This window comes from Motacilla alba, chromosome 3, assembly GCF_015832195.1.
Source record: "Motacilla alba alba isolate MOTALB_02 chromosome 3, Motacilla_alba_V1.0_pri, whole genome shotgun sequence".
NCBI lineage: Eukaryota > Metazoa > Chordata > Aves > Passeriformes > Motacillidae > Motacilla > Motacilla alba.
Genome location: NC_052018.1, coordinates 44,417,975 through 44,436,965, shown reverse-complemented (window position 1 = coordinate 44,436,965; position 18,991 = coordinate 44,417,975). Strand labels below are relative to the sequence as shown.

Below are 18,991 nucleotides of genomic sequence, written 5' to 3'. Positions count from 1 at the left end.
AATGTTAAGACAGAAAAATTTCTAGTAGTAATAGTGCTTTCAAATCCTTATTTTGCCCTAAAATTCATTCATCAAAACTTCTCGCTGGTAGTAATCGTCTTAATTTTTTATAGAAGTGTCTTGCAGAATACATAATACCTGTGTTGTCAGAGCTCACATAAATCCTGTTTTGAGAGGTCATCTCTCCTGCAGCAGAGTGCCGCTGAAGGAGCTGCCCTGGCTTTGCCAGTTCCAGTCCTGGAAGCAGATGACTCCTAATAAAACCAAACCTCCATCACATTCACATTTCCCTTGTACCTCATCTGACTGGCAGGAGATTAGCCCTTACACAGTATTATTTTTACCCACCATATTCCTTTTCATTTTTTGTAATTTTCTAGATGCTGTCATTTCTAGCTAATGGCCACTTGCTTTCTCCATTTCCTGGTTTGTTCCATCATGGAACTGTGGTCCCCACTGAGAATTTTTCTTTGATTAACAATTCAGAAGGAAGAACTTTGATTCCTGTGGGAAAGGAAGAACTCCAATAGAAGAGAAATAAAGCTGTTCCTGTCCCACTTCTCCCCTTTCTTACCCACACCCCAAGATAACCTTGACTAGAGCAATTTTTAGCTATGTTTTTAACTATGGTTTCCTTAATTTCTGTTTTAAAATTTAGTGAAATTGACTTCCCAGTCATAAAATGGGTGAAATCATTACATGTCCAATCACACTAAAATTGATGTTAATAGATGGAAAGAAATAATTAGTGGATATTGGAGGAAGATCAGCTAATTAGTATCTATACACACAAAACATACACACACACACAAATGTCAAGTAATCACTCCCAATTTCCTTCACAAATTTCATTATAGCAAAGCAGCTGTTTGTCCTTGTTTCCAGAGGCATTTTGTAGTCTTGTGAGTTAGGGGTCAGTTCTCTGGAAGGCAAAATATTCCTTTAATCGTTACACTTTCAGGAATGTCCCACTTTTGTTAGCTCATATGGTGGTGTGTTAGCGAGTTCTACAAATGTTTCCTGTGAGAAGAAAATCCTAAGGTAACTGTCAGCAGTGGGAATGAGTCACTTGATAGGATTACATCCTACATTTGAAATCTGACTCCTTGTATAAAACCAGGAGTTGAGTATTATGGCATGTAATGTTGTCCCTTGTCTCTTGCTCCCTATCTCTCCTTGTTCCAAGAGTTGAAACAAAAGAGGGTCTTCTTCCCTGTAGTGCTTGTCTGTATGCAGAAGCACTGGAAACCAATGAATTTTAGCTTTCAGCCATGCTCAGATGTGCATGGCTCACATGCATCCCTTTGCATTCCTTTCCCTTCCATGCTGAGCTCTGTAATTTGGTAGGTGCTGAAGGCAGACTGTCCTGTTCTGACATGCCATTACAGGAAAAAAGCAACCAACCCCAAGAAACAAAACAAAAAAACCAAACCAACACCACCAACCAAGAAAACCCCAAACCCAACTTCCCATCAGAAACACTTGGGTGCTTTCCTGTCTAAGAAAAAAAGAATTGCTTATTATGTGTAGCCAGAGGGATCAGGGACTACACCCTGCCTCTCTGTCAGTCTGTAGGCAGCAGAACTTGGAACCTATTCAGGAGTGCCAATAGATGCCTCCTTTGGTTGTCCAGGCTCTCTTCTGCCAGACCCAAGTCCAACTCCTGTGGGAGCAATTCCCCACTATTCCTTCACAGGGCTCTCTGTCCCATGCCCTGCTCCATAATGCAGGCTGGCCCATGTGCAGCAGATTCTGCAGCTGTGTAGCACGGCTCCTGCAGCAAGGGAGACACGCAAAGCTGCCAGGTAATGCTGCAGGCTGTGCCAGGAACAACAGGGTCCTCCACCCACAGTCTGACAGTACCTGCCTCTTTTGGGATCAGGCAAAGTCATCTGGATCAGATCATTGGTCTGTGCAAGGGCAGGCAGGCTGCACATTCCAGGTCCATTCCTTGACATCCAACATGAAGGTGGCTTTGCCTGTGATTAATGCAGGGGTGGCTTGGACAGCACAGTCATCTGGGCAGCCTTCTGTGAACTTGTCAGTCACTTCTCAAGCTGTCCAAGCCTCCCCTTTCCACCTCTCAGCAGTATCTTCAAGAAGCCCTTTCATATAGTTCCGCCACCACACAGAGTAGTTGATGCCCACATCAGTTTCTGTGTGCTTTACATGCCCCCTAAAAGTCCAACAAAAACTGTGGAAGTGACATGCCTGTTCATACACCTCCCAGAACATATTCTGACCCTTCTTTGGGTCACGGTTTTAGCTTGCATGATATTTAAAGGCTGCAGAAACAAGTGCAACCTGCTTAGCAGTATCTGACCCCAATAAAAAGGTTTGATCAATAGAGAAGCTTATCCAGGACAGATCAATGTAGCCGAGCAGAACAGCTACTCACCTTCCTGCTGTCATAGTTTTCCTCTGAGATCACCCTGTCTTGTGACTGAAGCTTTCTATTTTGAAGCACATGGGTACAGTTCCCTCTCCAACCGTTTCAATCCTGAAACCACAGAGGGCTGTCTCACGCATCACAGGACTCCTTAGGAAGTCTGCTTTTCTTTTCCTTAGCTCATACCACTGGTGGATTAACACGTAAAACTTAATGAAAGCCTGTTTCTACCTTCTGCTGTCAGTGAGGGCCTGGTTTTGGTGGCAGTCATAGAATCACTGAATGATTTGAGCTGGACAGGACCTCTAAAAATCATCTAGTTCCAACTCCCTGCCATGGGCAGGGACACCTTCCACCAGACCAGCTTGCTAAAAACCCCATCCAGCCTGGCCTTGAAGACTTCCAGGGATGGGGGATAATTGGACACCTTGTTTCAATGTCTCACCATCTTCAGCATAAAAAAAAAATTAAATTCTTCCATATGTCCAATGTACATCTTTCCTCTTTCAGTTTAATACCAGTGCCCCTTGTCCTGTCACTACAGGCTCTAGTGAAAAGACTCTGTCATCATTAGGAACAGGCTAGGTCTTGATTGCTTGTGCTCTTGTCTACTTTAGTTTCCAAAAGGCTTTTCCAGAAGTCAAAAATTTAACTTTTTGGCGTAATACTGTATTTATATTCCGTTCAGTTCAAATTACCTTGCTAAGTGCTCTTTGTTATGTTAATGGCTCTCAGAGATGCAACTGCCCTGCTCATCTTGGATGCCAGGAAGGTGTAGACTTTTTTGTTGTTGTTACTGTTTTTATCCTGCACAGAACAGACCCTTTCAGAAAGTTAATTTCTTCACATCCATACCTTAGTTATTCCCAAGCCCCAGAGCATTCCTGGCATTTTTGGAATGGGGTCTTCCTCTGGTCCTGCATGCTCTGGTGGAAGCTACTACTGCTGGAGGTGACTGGTAGTGTGTACATGCTGACAAGCATTTGACAGGTTGCTGACCAGAAGCTGGAGCTCACTGACGTATTACAACACACCTCTCTACTTGTTTCTCTCAGCAGCCCTGGAGATTATGGCAGTCACTTAGAATAGCAAGAATAAGTGGAATTGGGGAGCAGAGGATGCATCTCATTTATTTCCATTGCAGCTGGTGCAAGTTCCAACAGAGTGGTGACAGCAATGCCCACAATGAAAGTACAGCCTGCTGTCTTCCTCTGGGTGCTCTGCAGAGTCCCTTAACTTCTGCGGAGTAAGGATCACCAAAATCCCCTAGGAAAGCTTTCCAGGATCATGTCCTCTTAAGAACAATTTTTTTTTAAAAGGTCACTATGCCTGTAAATTAATAGCTAGACATGTATCTGCATCTTTAAACATCTGCACAATCAGGGAAAAAACCAAACCAAACCAAGCAAAACAAAATGAAAAACCAAAACCCAACCAAACTAAAAACAAAACAAAACAGAAAGCAAACAAAAACCCCAAACAAACAAACCAAAACAAAACAAAAACAAAACCAACAAAACCAAACCAGAACAGCACACATTTCAGATATGCCTCAAGAAAGCAAGAAATTGTTTTAAATCCTTCACTCAGCAGCCATCACTTTGAGGCTGTGGAAAGGTACACCCTGCTTAAACACAGTTATTGAGTAGCTGTTGCCATGAAAGAAAAAGTGTCCTGGAATATGCTCCTGCTGCCTCTTCAGGGCTATCTTTGTCCTTCTGGGCTCTTCAGACTAGGTTGGGAGCAGACACTGGATGAACAGTAGTTACCTGCTCCTACTGGCCAGCTTTCCGGGAGACACACACCTGTGTATGGCTGTCTAAACACATATAAACAATAAAAAAATCTGCATACTTCACAGTTCATCTAACAAGTAGGGTTGGAGGAAGCACATGTTTAATGTCAGCAGTGCAAGTGGTTATTCCTGAGATGCCTGTCCTAAGTGACAATATTTTCCTGAATTAATACAGACGTGAGCTTCTCTCCCCAGTATGGTCTGACCTTTACTCAGCTCCTTACAATGTCTAAGTATTAAATATCCACCTAAATGCCACAATGAAATTGATACATGACAATCTGAGATTTCATCTTCCTCTGCATGGTTAGTTAAACAGTAAAAATCAGCAGTACTCCACAGAGCTCCTCACTGATCTGTATCCTCCAAGAGAGCAGAGTACCATTGCCTTGGTTTACTCACAACTTCCTGAAACTCCTGGTGAGAAGACTGGCCTGGCTGAACAGAGAGCTTTGGCTGGAACTCAGAAAAAAAAAGGAATGTTTATGGCCTCTGGAAGGAGTGGTAGGCAACTCAGACCACAGAAACATTCTGAGGTTATGCAGAGAGAGAAGTGGAAGAAACTGGAACTTATCTGGCTACTGCCATAAAATACATTAAAAAATGTTTCTATAAATACTTTAGCAACAAAAGGCTGGCTAAGAAGAATCTGTGTCATTTATTGGATAGGTATGGGTGGAAATGTACTGACAAAGAAGGCTGAGGTACTTAATGTCTTCTTTGTTTCAATCTCTAATAGTAAGAACAGTTGTTCTGCAGGTACTCAGACCCCTGCGCTGGACAACAGGGAAAAGAATGTAGCCTCCATAACTCAAGGGGAAATGGTCAGTCACCTGCTGTATCATTTAGACACGAGTCTATGGTGCTGAATGGCATCCACTGAATTGTACTCAGGGAGCTGGTGGAAGAGCTCATGGAGCCACCTTCTGTCATTTACCCACAGTCCTGCCTCACCACAGAGGCTCCAGGTCACTGCAGGTCAGCCAGTGCAATGCCCTTTTACAAGAAGAGTTGGAAGGAGGATCTGGGAAACTACAGACTGGTCAGCCTGACCTCAGTGCTGGGGAAGGTCATGGAGCAGATAATCTTGAGTGCATCGTATGGCATGGCCAGCACAACCAGGAGATTGTGCCCAGCCATCATGGCTTTGTGAAAGGAAGGTCCTGCTTGACCAACCTGATCTCCATCTGTGATAAAGCAACCTCCTTAATGAATGAAGGAAAGGCTGTGGATGTTGTCTATTTGGACTTTAGTAAAGCTTCTGATATTTTCCATATCTTTCTCCTTGAGAAACTGGCTGCTTATGGCTTGGACATGTGCACCATTCACTGGGTAAAGACCTGTCTGGATGGCTGGGCCCAGAGAGTCATTACTGGGAATTCTTTCATTTGGATTGGGGATAGTCTCTTCTCCCAGACAAAAAGTGATTTGACAAGAGGAAAGAGCCCCAAGTTGCACCAGGTGAGTTTTAGATTGGATTTCAGGAAAGATTTCTTCACTGAAAGGGTTGTCAAGCACTGGAACAGGCTGCCCAGGGAAGTGGTGGAGTCACCATCCCTGGAGGTATTTAAAGGGTGTGTAGATGTGGCACTTAGGATTTAGTGATGGGCTTGGCAGTGCTGGGTTAATAGCTGGACTCAATGATCTTGTCTCTTCAGCATAAACTACTCTGATTCTATGATTCTCTGCCACCATGAAGCTTTCCTGCTTAGATATACGCTACTGCAATTGCTATCCTACTGTATTCTTGGTATAGCAGCAGCAAATGTAAGCATGGACTTGGTACTGTTAACCTTTAATTAAGATTAAATAATGAAAAAGGAACTTTACATAATTGAGGGCTTTCGCCCTATTTCATGAACACAGAGATAAAACAAAGAAAGCCATTTTGCTTGATGTGATGTCAGCTTTAATGTAACCTTTCTGATTAACAAAATTAGACAGCAATTAAATAGTGATCAAATCAGTCTTTATTGATTCATTATTTATAAGAAACTTCTGGAAATGTAAGTGTTGGATCTTTTAACTTACAGTACCACAAGACAAAGCTACCAGCAAAAAGTGACAGGCTTTATTGCATGATTATTGATGTACGCTGCAGAGTGAGATAACATTCTGACACAAGCCCTTAAAAAAGGGTACTGTAATTTTGTTCAACCAAAATTCGTATTTAACAAAAAAAACCCTTTTTTCTGCAAAAATCTTATGCTGCCACATGCAACCCCTTGTTACTTAAGTACATCCTGTTTGGGCACTTTTAAGTTTTTCCAACGCCTCAAAATAACTTTGTATTTTTCACTTTCAGTTTTGTCAGATAATTTTTTTAAGACTACCCGCATAACTACAGCAGTTCCTGTTTCTTTATCTTCACCTATTATGAGATCCAGTGTGTCACCAAGTTTCACCTGGAAACAGAAAGAGAAGATGAGTGATTATAAACATTCTCTGGGGAAATCCCCGCCATCTTCCTTTCTTTCCACTTAATATTCTTATCTCACAGGAGAGGAGGAAGGCAGCCAATACCAGACCTATTATAGATCCTCCAGCGATGAACTTCTAGGAAAGCCGTGGCAATATGCAATTACATGTCTCATGACCTTCCCTGCCAAGAGCTTCACACTCTGTGTTATACAACCAACACCTAACTGTGAAAAAGGTTTCATGTATGTCTTTTTTTCCTGTCAACACAGACACAAAACAGCAAAGTGCGAAGTTCTTCCTCCTGCCTTTAAAACAGTTTAAAGTGTTTCAAAGGATAGAGTGCTCAGCAACTGCCTGTACTCCTCTCAAAGGTCACAGAAGCAGTACACCTCTCATAAACCAGCCTTAACTCTACGGGATCAGGAATCAAAACTTCTCATCGTATTGCCCTTTGATGACAGTAGCCACCACCAAGGATCACCCTCACATAAAGAAAGGGTTGGTAGAAGTACCTGTCTGGTGACCCTTCTGGCTCTCTCCTAACTGTGGTCCTGTGTGCTCTATTACAGGTACAACCACCTTCCCTCAGCTACCCCAGTTTCAATCCCTTTCTATCATCAAACTTCCTCTTTTTCTTTAATCATGTGCCTGCTCCACCAATATCTCAGATTTAATCATTCCTACTCCATCAACCTCGCATAGTGATATCATCACTTCCTTCAGCAACTTGAAATGTTCCGTCCTTGCTGCCTTCTCCCGACTTTCAGACTTAGATTTGACTCTCCAACCACACAAATTTCCTGTCTGCCTTAGGGAATAAAGTTTTACCCAGGGAACCATGGTCACACCATCCCCCCGCAACCCCGCAAGGTGGAAGTGGTGTTAGCAATGCTGTGCATTCACCTTTGCAGAGTGATCTAGGGGGAGAAGATCATGCCTTAGATATTTTCTTGTACTATATTAAAAAAAATTAAATTAAAAAAGTCTTACAGTTCTACTTTTCTTCCATAGTTTTTCTCCATTCAGCCTGAGTTCATTATTGTAGAATGCATCTTCTACTTTACTGAAGAAAAACAAGGTTTTATTGCAGTTACAGTGTGCAGCAAACAAAATGCTATTGTTTCTTTGCAGAAACACAACACAACCATTCACAGGCAAGGCACATTTCTACACCTCTAATTTGTGTGTAAAGGACACCTTCACTTAAGCTCAGGACAGACTTGAACTGGAAGTAAAGAAAAGGGCTTTCACAGATTTTAAATGAAATAATAGCATATAGTTGCTCTGTGTAGAAAAGCTGTTTCTAGAGATCTGTCTCCTGAATATCCAATAAATAATATCCCCTTTCCTGCACCAGCCAGTTTAATAATTTGTTAGTGATCAAGTTATACTAATATTCTGTTCCAACAACATAGTGATATCAGACTTCTGCAGGCTGCATTAGATCAAACACTGTGATACATTTATAGACTGCACATTTGCCTGGTGGACCTGTGAAGCTTATACTTACCAGCCCCTATTTCTCCATTCATTAAATAGTGCATTATTTTACTCCCTCAATCTCAAATTAGACCTTTTTGTATTACACAGTACAGTATTTTGCATTTTCTTAATTTTAAATAAATAAGAAGTGATTACAAAATGCCTCATCAGCAATCTTAGAAATACTGCAGACAGGGAAAAGCAAAATCAGGCTGTTTCAAGGGAGGTAGGGTGAAATAAGCAGGAACATCCATACATCCAAAACACATATTCAGAGAGTCAAAAAAGCTACACCAACCCCCCCCCCCAACAAATACTGAGTTATTCCAACAATAAAAACTTATCAAAAGTCAAATTTTAGATGCATGGCATCTTTCTCAGTAGCAAGTTGTTTCTTTTGTACTTACTTTCTTGCCATGTCTAGACCAGCTTTCAAGATCACGTCATATCGAAGAGACTGCACTACTTTTTCAAGATCCTTGTAATCTTTTACTATGTTTGCGTCATTTTCAAATTCATCTTCCAAATTACTTTCATCTTCATCCTCTTCTTCCTCCTCTTCTTGTACGCTTTGTCTGCTCCTTTTAGAGCTTTTGCTGCTTTTGTTCCGTAGAGAAAGTACTGAGATATACTCTGGAGAGAGTCTTAGTGCACTGAGTCTGACTGGGGAAAAACTGAAACATCTTCTGTAGTTTACTGTGCTTGCTTGACAGCTACAGAATAAGCTTCTCCTCCAAGTGGGATACAGTTTATTTGAAGGAAATTTTTCCCACAGTCCGAACCAGACATTTAGTTTTCTGAAAGTGCTGATGGGGAGTCTGAAGCCAGTCATAGCATAACCTAAAATAAGACAAACATTCATATGTAAAAATGAGCAACTGCTTTGACGGATTGGAAGGATTTCCCCACAGATGGCATAACAGTTACTACAAAAAGATGAGTATCCAGTTCCCCATACAGTGATGCATCACCTGAAAGCAGAAGGCTTGGGGTGGCTTTATGATCTTTCTCATACACTGGCCAACACTATGAAGAGCTAAGACACCAGATGAGACACGCAGAAAAGCCCAGCAGAATACTCCGTTTGTAATTCCTTTTCTGGTGTTCAACATTAACTGTGCAAACACATTTGTGGCACTTCCCTCCCTTACATATGAAATACAATTCATAAAATACACAGTAACGCCGCTATCTGTGTCATAAAAAGCACAGGGAGATCTCTGTTTATCATGAGTCATTGTCAATACAAGCAAGTTGCTGAACACTGCAAGCAAGCAAATCCAGAAAGCCGAAAGCTGCTTAACCTCTGTTTCTGCTTGGACCACAACACTCCTGCGTGGCAAAACGCTGCACAACGTCCCCCCCTGTTTCTCCAGATGGGAACTGGCGCCGTGCTAGTGCTCGGCAGAAATAACACGGCTCTATGTACCGCAACAGGCGTGACACCGGGAGTGACACCGGCAACAGCAGGCTCATATGAAAGCTCCCCGGTGCTGCTGTGTAAGACTGATCGATGCAACACTGCTGCTCCTCTCTGTAACCTGGGACAAGTAGGTGGAAACATCCCCAAAACACCCCAGATGTCTTTCAACGCTCTCAGAGACTACTTTACAGCCCCTACTAGCTGGGTGCTGCGCTGGCTTTTACTGTGATCTCATATCCATGGAAACACGTGTTTCCTTACGAGATTAGAGTCTGGTTTCCCCGCACCCAAGTGACCCCTGCGGAAACATTAAATGAGGCGATATTTGTGGCTGAGAAAAAAGCCCTGATCAATGGGAGCAATTACTGGCCAAATAAAAATAACCACACCTGCCTTGGCTTTTTTCTTGTATCTAAATATGTGAACTTAAAATATACGACATATAGTTCGAATTGTAGGACGGTACAGCGGTTGCAGAAGACACAGGCCTCTCCTCAGTCCGGGGGCAAATTCCAACAGTTATTTGGAACTGCAAGAACGTGCAAACAAATATTATTGCAAATATTATTTGCAGAACGCGCAAACAAATATTATTGCTTGTTTTCAGCGCTCGACCTTAGTTTGTTCCGCGCAGGCCAGCGGGTACAAGCGGGCCAGGAGGGCGGCGAGCCCGCCCGGCGCAGCAGGCGCGCCCTCTCGGCCGCGCTGGAGCCCTCGGGCGGGCAGCGCCTCGCCCGGCACCCCCGCCCCGGCCCGGCCCCCGGCCCGCCGGCGGGGCGCTCGGTGGCGGCGGGACCGGGCGGCCCCGCCTTCCCTGGCGGCTGCCCCGGGAGGCCGCAGGGGCCCGACCGCCGCCCGGCCGCCGCCGGCCGCCAAAGCGACGCGGCCCCGCCACCTCGGAGCCGCGGCGCGCCCGCCCCGGCCGCGGCGGAGGGCGGCCCGCGGGCGCGGCGTTACCTGGGTGCCGGGGCGCCTCGGGCCCGGGCCGCGCTGCCGTCCCCGCGCCGCCGCTCGCCCGCCGGAGGCGGAGCCGGAGCCGCCGCAGCCCCGGCTCGGCGCCCTCTGCCGGGGCCGGGGCTCGGCGGACCCGCTCCGCGCCCCGGGGCGGGACGGGCAGGGCGGGCGGCGCGGGGGCCGCTCCTTCTCCGCCCCGTGGCCGCCGGTCTGCGAGCCGAGGCGCCTCTCACAGAATCGCGGAACGGTCAGGTTGGAAGGCGCCACAGTGGTCATCTGGCCCGACCTCCCTGCTCAGGCAGGGTCAACCCCGAGCACAGGGCGCGGGATTGTGGCCAGGCAGTTGCTGAGTATCTCCAATGAAGGAGACTCCACAAGCTCTCTGGGCCCAGTGCTCGGTTATCCGAGCAGTAAAAGAGTTCTTCCTCATGTGCCGGTGAAACTTCTTGTGCGTCATTTTCTGTCTGTGGCCTCGTGTCCTAATAACCGGCACCACCGAGAAAAGCCTGGCTGCATCCTCTTGGCGTCCTCCCTCTAGATATTTGCGGCTGCCTCTCCCCTTCTGCTCACTGTGCCCGCAGGTTTGGGAGCAGAGGCTGGAGGGAGCTGGGAGCGAGGCAGGAGGGCAGCAGGCTGAAGCGGGTATCCTGCCCATCGCTCCTCAGCAACCCGGGAGATTCCACCGGAGGACCCCTCTGTTTTTGGCCCACCTCTGCCCTGTCCTCTGCTGGATGGCTTGTCCAGCCACTGATGATCTCCCGCTCCACTGAGATATGCTGGAACTGTTTCCCATTATAATTTCCTCGGCTTTCTAGGGAAGTTTTTTTCTATGTTTTCAGCCCCTCATGCTCTGACCTAATGCCCAAACCAGAAAAACATTAAAATCTCTCACTGGGGAAATCACTCCAGCAGATGTGCTAGTTTTCCAACAACAAATTGATTTGAAGGGCTTGGCCACCATGACAATTTAATCCAAACCCCTCTGTGGTTTATGTTTGCCCTAGTCTTTCTTACTTTCCTTCACGTAACATCTCCCTCTTTTACTCAGCATCTCCATTACTGGAGGTAATTCATAATTCCTTTTCTGTGGAGCTCGGAGACTAGGAGAGGTCCATCCCCTATTCTGTCTTCTCCCAGATTTCTCTATACTGTGCACCAATCTTTTGGTTCTTCTGAACGCTCCGATTTCTCAGCATTTGGGGAATTCTCTGTATCCATACAGAGCAGGCACAGAATGCAACCAGATTGGTAGCATCTTGCCCTCGTGTAAGTGGCTGCACAAGGTTAGGGGTAATTTCGGCGGACGGAAAAGCTCCTAAACTTTACTTTAGTTTTGCTTTAAAATGTTGGCCACTTCACCTGACAGACCAGTCATCCCTTGGGAAAATACTAGCAAATCTGAAAAGTGATATAACTGTGGAACTACTGCTGAACATCAGCTGTGCAATTACCACAGGCATTATAAGTGTTTGCTTAATTTGACACCTATATAAACTTTGTCATAAAATGTTTGTCGGGGAGATTTTTATGTCAGGAATATTTGGTAATGGAGCAATTAACAGGCAAAGCTATTTCCCCTCCTTAGAAACTTCACTGGGAAGAAATTTCTGAACACCTTTGTGTCTTTATGTATTTTCAATGTGCCAGTGCTAAGTTCTGTGAGATTTTGACCAATTTCAGTTGAGAATATAGCCTCTAACTTTTTTTAGCACTTTCCCCCTATATATCATAAAATATGCACACATACTTACTGAGGGGAAAAAAGAAAGAACAGTAAGAGTAACTTTCTTGCCTTCATAGTGGCACTTAGTGAGTCAAAACAGAAAAAAAATGTCAAGAGCAGCATGGATTCCCTTAGCAGAAATGCTACCTTCTCCAAGGAAGAAAAACACCTCAGCCAAAACCCAACAAAAACCACCCCAAGCCTGTCTTTCCATACACCCCATTCTCTACAAATATTTTGGAATTTTATTTGTCTCATGTAGGATTAAAGTAATGATCTAACATTGCTGAGAGTGAAGTTAACTTACTCTTAGTAAACCAAAATATAAGTATTAGTGCCTTTCTATGTTGTTCGGGTATTACACATCCTTATTACACCTTCATGTTGAATGGCAAGGTGAAGAGTGTGTCTGAAGTCACCCCATCTTTTATATTTTAAAATATGATGATACAGTTGCATCTCACAGAAGCAGAAATTAATCAGATGCAGAGGAAATGCGACTTGGTTGTCATGAGCAGGCATCACAAATCAGATTTATCTCATCATTTCGCAACCCCAAAAAGAGACATCACCTCTGTCACACTTGCTTAATTTCCTAGTCCAGCTATGAGGGCAACTGTTCCAGTTGTACTAGTTGGAAGGTCCATCATGTTATTATTACATCTCAGTCATGAAAGCAGATGCTTACCAAAGTTTTTTGGGATTTCCCCCCACCCCTCCCCACACCCTCCCAGGATTCATTCAGCCCTGGACTGTAGAGGAACTTCAATGTCTCTCAGGTCTTCTTGTCAGTCTCCCTCCGTGCCACAGAGTTGAAGGGTCATGAAAGGGAACTCCCAGCCTGGGTCAGTATGTGCCTTTTTTTAATAAGAAAAACAATGCAAAAATTAAGTTAAGAATTAATTAATCCTGCTTTATATTTATGGAACTGTAATTACAACAAAAATGTTCTGAGGGGGTAAAGACCTCAGTGTAATTTTTCTCAGTCTACCATTAGATGGCAGTGAAAAGCTCCTCTCAAAGCTGTCATGGGCTCAGGCTCCCCGCACAAGTGGCTTTGCCCAAGCACACATCAGTCATAACTATCTCTTCATAACTATCTCTGAGCAGGATGTTCTTTAAGCTGCTCTCAGATTACTTTTTCTTTTTTCTTTTTTCTTTTTTTTTTTTAATATATAAGACCTCAGCAACATACAGTCAAAAGTTTCATTTTCAGTAAGAAACAGTGATCATTCATTTCTGGCAAATTCATGATGGTCTATTTTTTTTTTTTTTTAAATTAGTTTGACCAAGATGTGTTCTTGCCATGGCTATTCTCATAGAATTGCTTAATTTTTTTTTCCCCAGTGGAGTAATCTCCTCTGTAGGAATGGTAATTCATCTCTTATTTGATTTTCATTTTGTGTATTTAACTACACTCCCTATGCCATTCACTCACAAGGAGATTAGTCTTTTAGGTTTGATAGCTCAGACAGAAAATTCTCAGTGGCTTTTGACCTGTATGTTTGAATCTGTAACTGGGAATTCCCTCCCCACTGCCTAGGGTTTTTTGTTACCTTTGTTTTCCTGCAAGGTCAGTCAAGTGACAGTGCTGGATCTGCTGACACTCATTGCATCTCAAAATAAAGAGCTTCATGCTGCCATTTGAGTGCTGTGAGTAGCTCTGACTAACATTCTGCAATGCACATCTCACCAGATTTCTTGTCTCTGCACATTTAGCTCCAGCATTGCGTTGTTGAGACCACATGCTTTTTAAGTTACAGTGCTTATTTCAAGGTGAGAAGGTGACTGGACAGTGTTCTATGCATATTTATGCTGCCTGGCCAAACAGAGTGTTCCCATATGAGCATCACCTTTAAGTTTGTCCATATTCATTTGAATAATGAGCTTCCTGACTGCTAATTCACCCCTTCCAATGTCACACCTATTGTAACTGCTTAGATGTTCTTTTTTCTTAGTCCATAGCCTAGGGACAATTCCTCTAGTTGGTTACTTGCATTCAATCTGTGACCAAATAATCCTATCATCTCTTTCTCTAAAGCCCCTCTCTGAAAAATAACCTTTCATGCAGCAGAATCTCCCTTTCCAGATCTTCCAGTACTGCCTTTTCAGCTGACACGCTGCTCTAAAGTTCCTTTTCTCACACATTTGCCCGTATAATCTACTGTGCTATCTTTTACTATAAAACATTTTGTTTATTCTCTTTAGGATACCTTTAATGTATACAACTCCTATCCCAGTACAATGAAACGTCTGGTTCTCTTTACTTACCAACTCTTTGTGTTGCCATTTCATCTCTTGTGGTAACAATTGCACTATGAACTTCTGTCCATTTTTTCCTGCAGCCACATTGGCATCCTGCACAGAGAATCCCTTTCCAGAAGTGAGCAAGGTTTCACAAAGCACCTTTACTTGCAGTTTACTTATTCCTTGAAAACGCATCTTAGACATTAAAGATGGGTAATTAGGGGAGTAGGGGAAGGTGGATGAGTTTCAGGTATTGTTTTGTATTTCTTTAAGTGATGGAGATTCAACCACTTGTTAATGTAGCATTCTGTCTTTCCCCCCATCCTTTTCACTACCTGACTAATTTGGCTTTTGTATTCTTATAATCTTTTAAAGTAGGAGGCCACGTTGAGCCATAATAAGAAAGGAGATGGAGGTGGATAGTGCAGATTGTTCTGACTAGCACTGAAGAAGTGATGTGAGGCCACTCCATCAATCAGAGCCATGGTGAACCACCTAAACCAGAAACAATTGCTGCTTTGCCAGTGAAAACTGGTGTTACATCAGTGGTTAAGCAAGTGGCAGGAAAACAGTGAGCAACTTCCTTCAGCCAGTCTGGTGTTAAATCCAGCTACACCAAGATTAAAAGCTCTGCAGTTGCATTGCTAATTCTTTATTTTCCCAGTTTGGTGAGAGCTTTGCAATGAGATTTGTTTTGTTGTTTCACCCTCACTTTCTTGTTTGCTAATTGTCTAAAACACAGGAATTTTTTTGGTAGGAAAAGTTATTGTGCTGTTTCCCAAGATGGGATTTGAGACTTTCATTCATTCTGTAGCAAACATGTTCAGGTCCTGCTGGTGTTGGTTGCTGCTCTAGGATATATCTAGCTACACTAACAGTGGGTGGCAAATGCAATAAAAACCAAAACCAATCAATTAAGCATTCATTATTTGAACCTTATTTATTAGCCATAAACCAACATAGTCCGTGAGCAAATGTTAAGTAGTTTGAATTATTTGTTTACTTCTGTGTTTCCTCTGTGTTCTTCTCAGATTGATGTCTTCAGTTACTAGAAAATAACTCTTTTCTAATTGATAGCAACTAATTCAAGATATACACATGCAAGTTTAGCATTATAAATTTCCAGTGGGGAAATGTCAATCAGTGCTCCATCTGTGTATAATTAAAGTTTCCTTAAAACAAGCAAACTAAAAGCCCCAAAGAAAACAAAACCAACAATATTTTGTGTCAGGTTTGCTTTTAAAAGCAGAAAAAAGGCTGACCAAAGTACTTCAGCTTCCAGTGTGACTCAGGGACCAAATTTTCTTGATTAGAATCTGTAAACAGAAAAATTTATCGGTTTAATGCACCTTTGAGATACACACACACACACACACATAAAGAAATAATATCAATAAAGGTGCAATAAGGAGGGATAGAATGTCAGAATAATATTACTTGGTGTCAAGGCTGTCCCGCCCTTTCAAAATGTCCAGCTCCAGAGGTGTAAGAGATGTGTAAATCACATGGTAGGAAGATTTGGGATGCTTTATCTCCCAGGGAAGCATGTCCTTGCAACACTAGCTGTTTAAACTCTGGGTGTTCTCATCACTGTGCGGCCACTCCTTCTCTGAGCCTTGCATAATGATACCATGTGATAAAGTATTCACCATTTAAAAGATACATGAAGTCTTAACACTCCTAGTGATACATGATACATGTTTCCCTTCAGCAGTTCCTCTTTTCAAATCCTAGGCTGATCCCTTTTTCTATTATGAAATGGGAAGAAGAGCTGATCTACTTTACAGACGTTTTAACCCTATTTGTTCTTATTTTGGTTTATAATATTGTGTCTTCCCATCCAACTTTAGATCTTCCTGTTTATCAGATTTCTCCATGGTTCATTCTCATTACTTTGTTATCTCTGCCTGTCCTCTACTCAAACTAGAAATTACCCAGAAAAGATTACAAAAGAATAACCCCTTCAGGAAGCCATGCAGCAGTCATGGCTAGTAATTAATTCTGAACCTAGGTACTCCATAAGACAGCTCTCTTTTCATATAGACTATCTTCTTGATAACAGTGGGTAAAAATCTGCCCTGTTAACTGGCAAAGAGAAGGCAGTAAATAAACAGTGGCAACAAAACACCAAACCACAAAACCAAGGAAACAATAGCAAACAAACAAACAAAAAAATTGGAAGCAGAATACAAGATCCAAATTGCAGGGTACGAGTGTTCAACATTTCTCTAAAGAAGATAAAGACTTCCACTGCCATCAGAAAAAATGCTTCATATGCAGGGCTGAAAACATAGGTCTTGTGAAGTGTCAAGGATAGGGGAAATCCCAGCAGTCATAAACTAATGATGATGATTTAAATGACTAACAAGGATGCAGAGATTTTCAGTGTATATATTTTCATTTGTGTGGAAAGAAGCACGGCAAAGTAGCAGTATAGTATGAGGATAGCTAACTTTTTATCCCCAGGTGAGAGAGGTAATGCAGAATATCAAATCTAGTGACAGAAATCACAGCTAGGGCTTAAGATACTGGTAAGAAGAACTTGGCTGCAATAATTGCAATTACTAATAAGTCTTATCATAGAAGGAAAACTCAGGGAGATGGGGAAAGTGCTAACATTGCACCATTGCTCAAGAACTGGAGTGAGATAATCTCAAAACTGCATCAAACCACAAACAAAACAAAACAGTTGGGAAAAATTGTTCTTTCTAAGCTGCATCAATGGAGTTGTTGCATGCTGAAGTCTTACCTTGAGTAGAGTGTGCTACTTTGGAAAAGATGATCTAATTAAGACAGATTTCAGAGAGTACAAAGTGACGAAAAAACCATAAAAATCGTGTGAAGAAAGCTTGAAGGAATTGAATCTGTTCCTCAAACTACAGGAAAATATAGTGGCAAATGTCAGAGTGAATCATCTATATTCTTTTAGGAGCCAGTGAAGAGATGTCAGCATCTCCAGGAAGTGATTAATCTATTTCAGATGTCTGTGTTGAAATGAGATTAATTACGTTATATAAGCACTTGTTTCCTTTCATCATCCATGAAGAGTTTCCAGGGAGACTCACTTAGATGTAGATGGCTGCTGTCATGCAACCCTTCCTTCTCTCAGAGTGCTGTTTCCAACCAGTAAACACTTAGTTACAAATCTGGTCATCATTATTATCTGTGCACTTTACTATGCAATGCAATAAATTGTTGCAATGCAATGCAAACTTGCAGCAAAGAAGACTTAAGAGAAATATTATGCAAAGATAGTTTGGCAAACAAACAGAAGGCCTATGGGCTGGGGAATAATCTTCACTGTTTTTTGGGGTTTTTTTTCTGAGTGGAATGTTTAAACTTTCCTCAAATCAGAAGATGGAATAAATTACCTTTGGTCATTCTCACTTCTTCATGTCCATAGACCTGTTATCTGACATAATGCCTCATGAGTGAAGGAAAGCTCTGTCCTGCTTTTGTCCTATTCCAAGTAACATGATCCCAAACAATTCCTGACCATGGAATTAATCAGGGATTGGACCATGGAAAAGTTCAGGGGTTGGCTCAGGCCAGGGACAGCTACATACCAATAGGCAGTTTAGACTTAGCCTCCATCTTCTGGAGACTGGAGAGTTCATAGTGTGGACAGGGTTAGACATGTCAGTTGGGCTGAAGGCCAAAGAACAGGCTCTGCCTGTTCAAACCATTTAATTTGTTTGTATTGATGTCACCCAAGAGTTTGTTTGACTTAAGGAGAAAGGTGTGCTTTCACGCAGATCTGAAGCCACACCTAATTGTGTAGGCTGACACCATCCCTTGAAGTCAAAAGATCCACGGACATTAAAGCAGCAACCCTTACACATTTCTTCTTGAGACTGTTTCTGGAACCACAGTTTTCCTTCTGCTCAAACTTCCAGGCTTACAATTCCAGGTCTGGAAATAATGGTTTTGCTTACTTCCATAACTATACCTCTAACTAACCGGCCCAACACCTTTGTCTCAAATCAACACAGAAGGGAACCAGTGGCACTGCTGGAATCCTGGCTCTGCATCATGGCAGCAAGGCCCATATCTGAGGACATGTGCAGCTGAATCTAATCAACATTTATTACCAATAAATGGAGATTTACATTACCACCAATCATGCCTTCCATTAAAATCTTTACTAATAAAAATTTAATAGGAACCCTCCACTGGAAGAGGAAATGCAATCCTCAATATATATTCCAAGTTCTTATCCAAGACACATGCCAAACAGCTTTGTCCAGTTGTCTAAAATGAGTTCCAACCAGTCCCATCAGTATTTCAGTCTTGTTCTGCAATGGTAGTGAGGATGAAGCTGTAAGGAAGGGTGCTTCAAAATATTTGGCAAATTTTGATTATGTGGCTGGAGCTGCTGCAACACAGATCCTTTCCACTAAACAAGCAGCAAGAGAAGGACCAGCCCAACTAATGAAATATTAGGAAATATTGACCTGTGAGTTTCTCAAGGCATAACCATATGCTAAAAATGGATATCAAGGAAACATCACCAGATTATGTCAGCTTAGATCAGCATATGTGGGCTAGTAGATGAGC

The 18,991-nt window shown here is 42.8% G+C and overlaps 1 protein-coding gene across 2 annotated transcripts; it reads right to left on the bottom strand.

Annotated features, from left to right (window-relative positions):
* Positions 1-6,073: 6,073 nt before the first annotated feature.
* MTRES1 (mitochondrial transcription rescue factor 1) lies at positions 6,074-10,591 on the bottom strand. 2 transcript variants are annotated; one of them, XM_038132371.1, is made up of 5 exons: positions 10,468-10,579; positions 9,904-10,039; positions 8,495-8,927; positions 7,596-7,668; positions 6,074-6,589 (listed from the first exon to the last, which is right to left on the bottom strand). In XM_038132371.1, the coding sequence occupies exons 3-5, from the start codon at positions 8,917-8,919 to the stop codon at positions 6,413-6,415; spliced, it is 675 nt and encodes a 224-aa protein (XP_037988299.1). In that variant the 5' UTR covers positions 8,920-8,927; positions 9,904-10,039; positions 10,468-10,579; the 3' UTR covers positions 6,074-6,412. The 2 variants fall into 2 exon arrangements, with proteins under 2 accessions (XP_037988299.1, XP_037988298.1); XM_038132370.1 differs by lacking the exon at positions 9,904-10,039 and having other exon boundaries at positions 10,468-10,591.
* Positions 10,592-18,991: the final 8,400 nt, after the last annotated feature.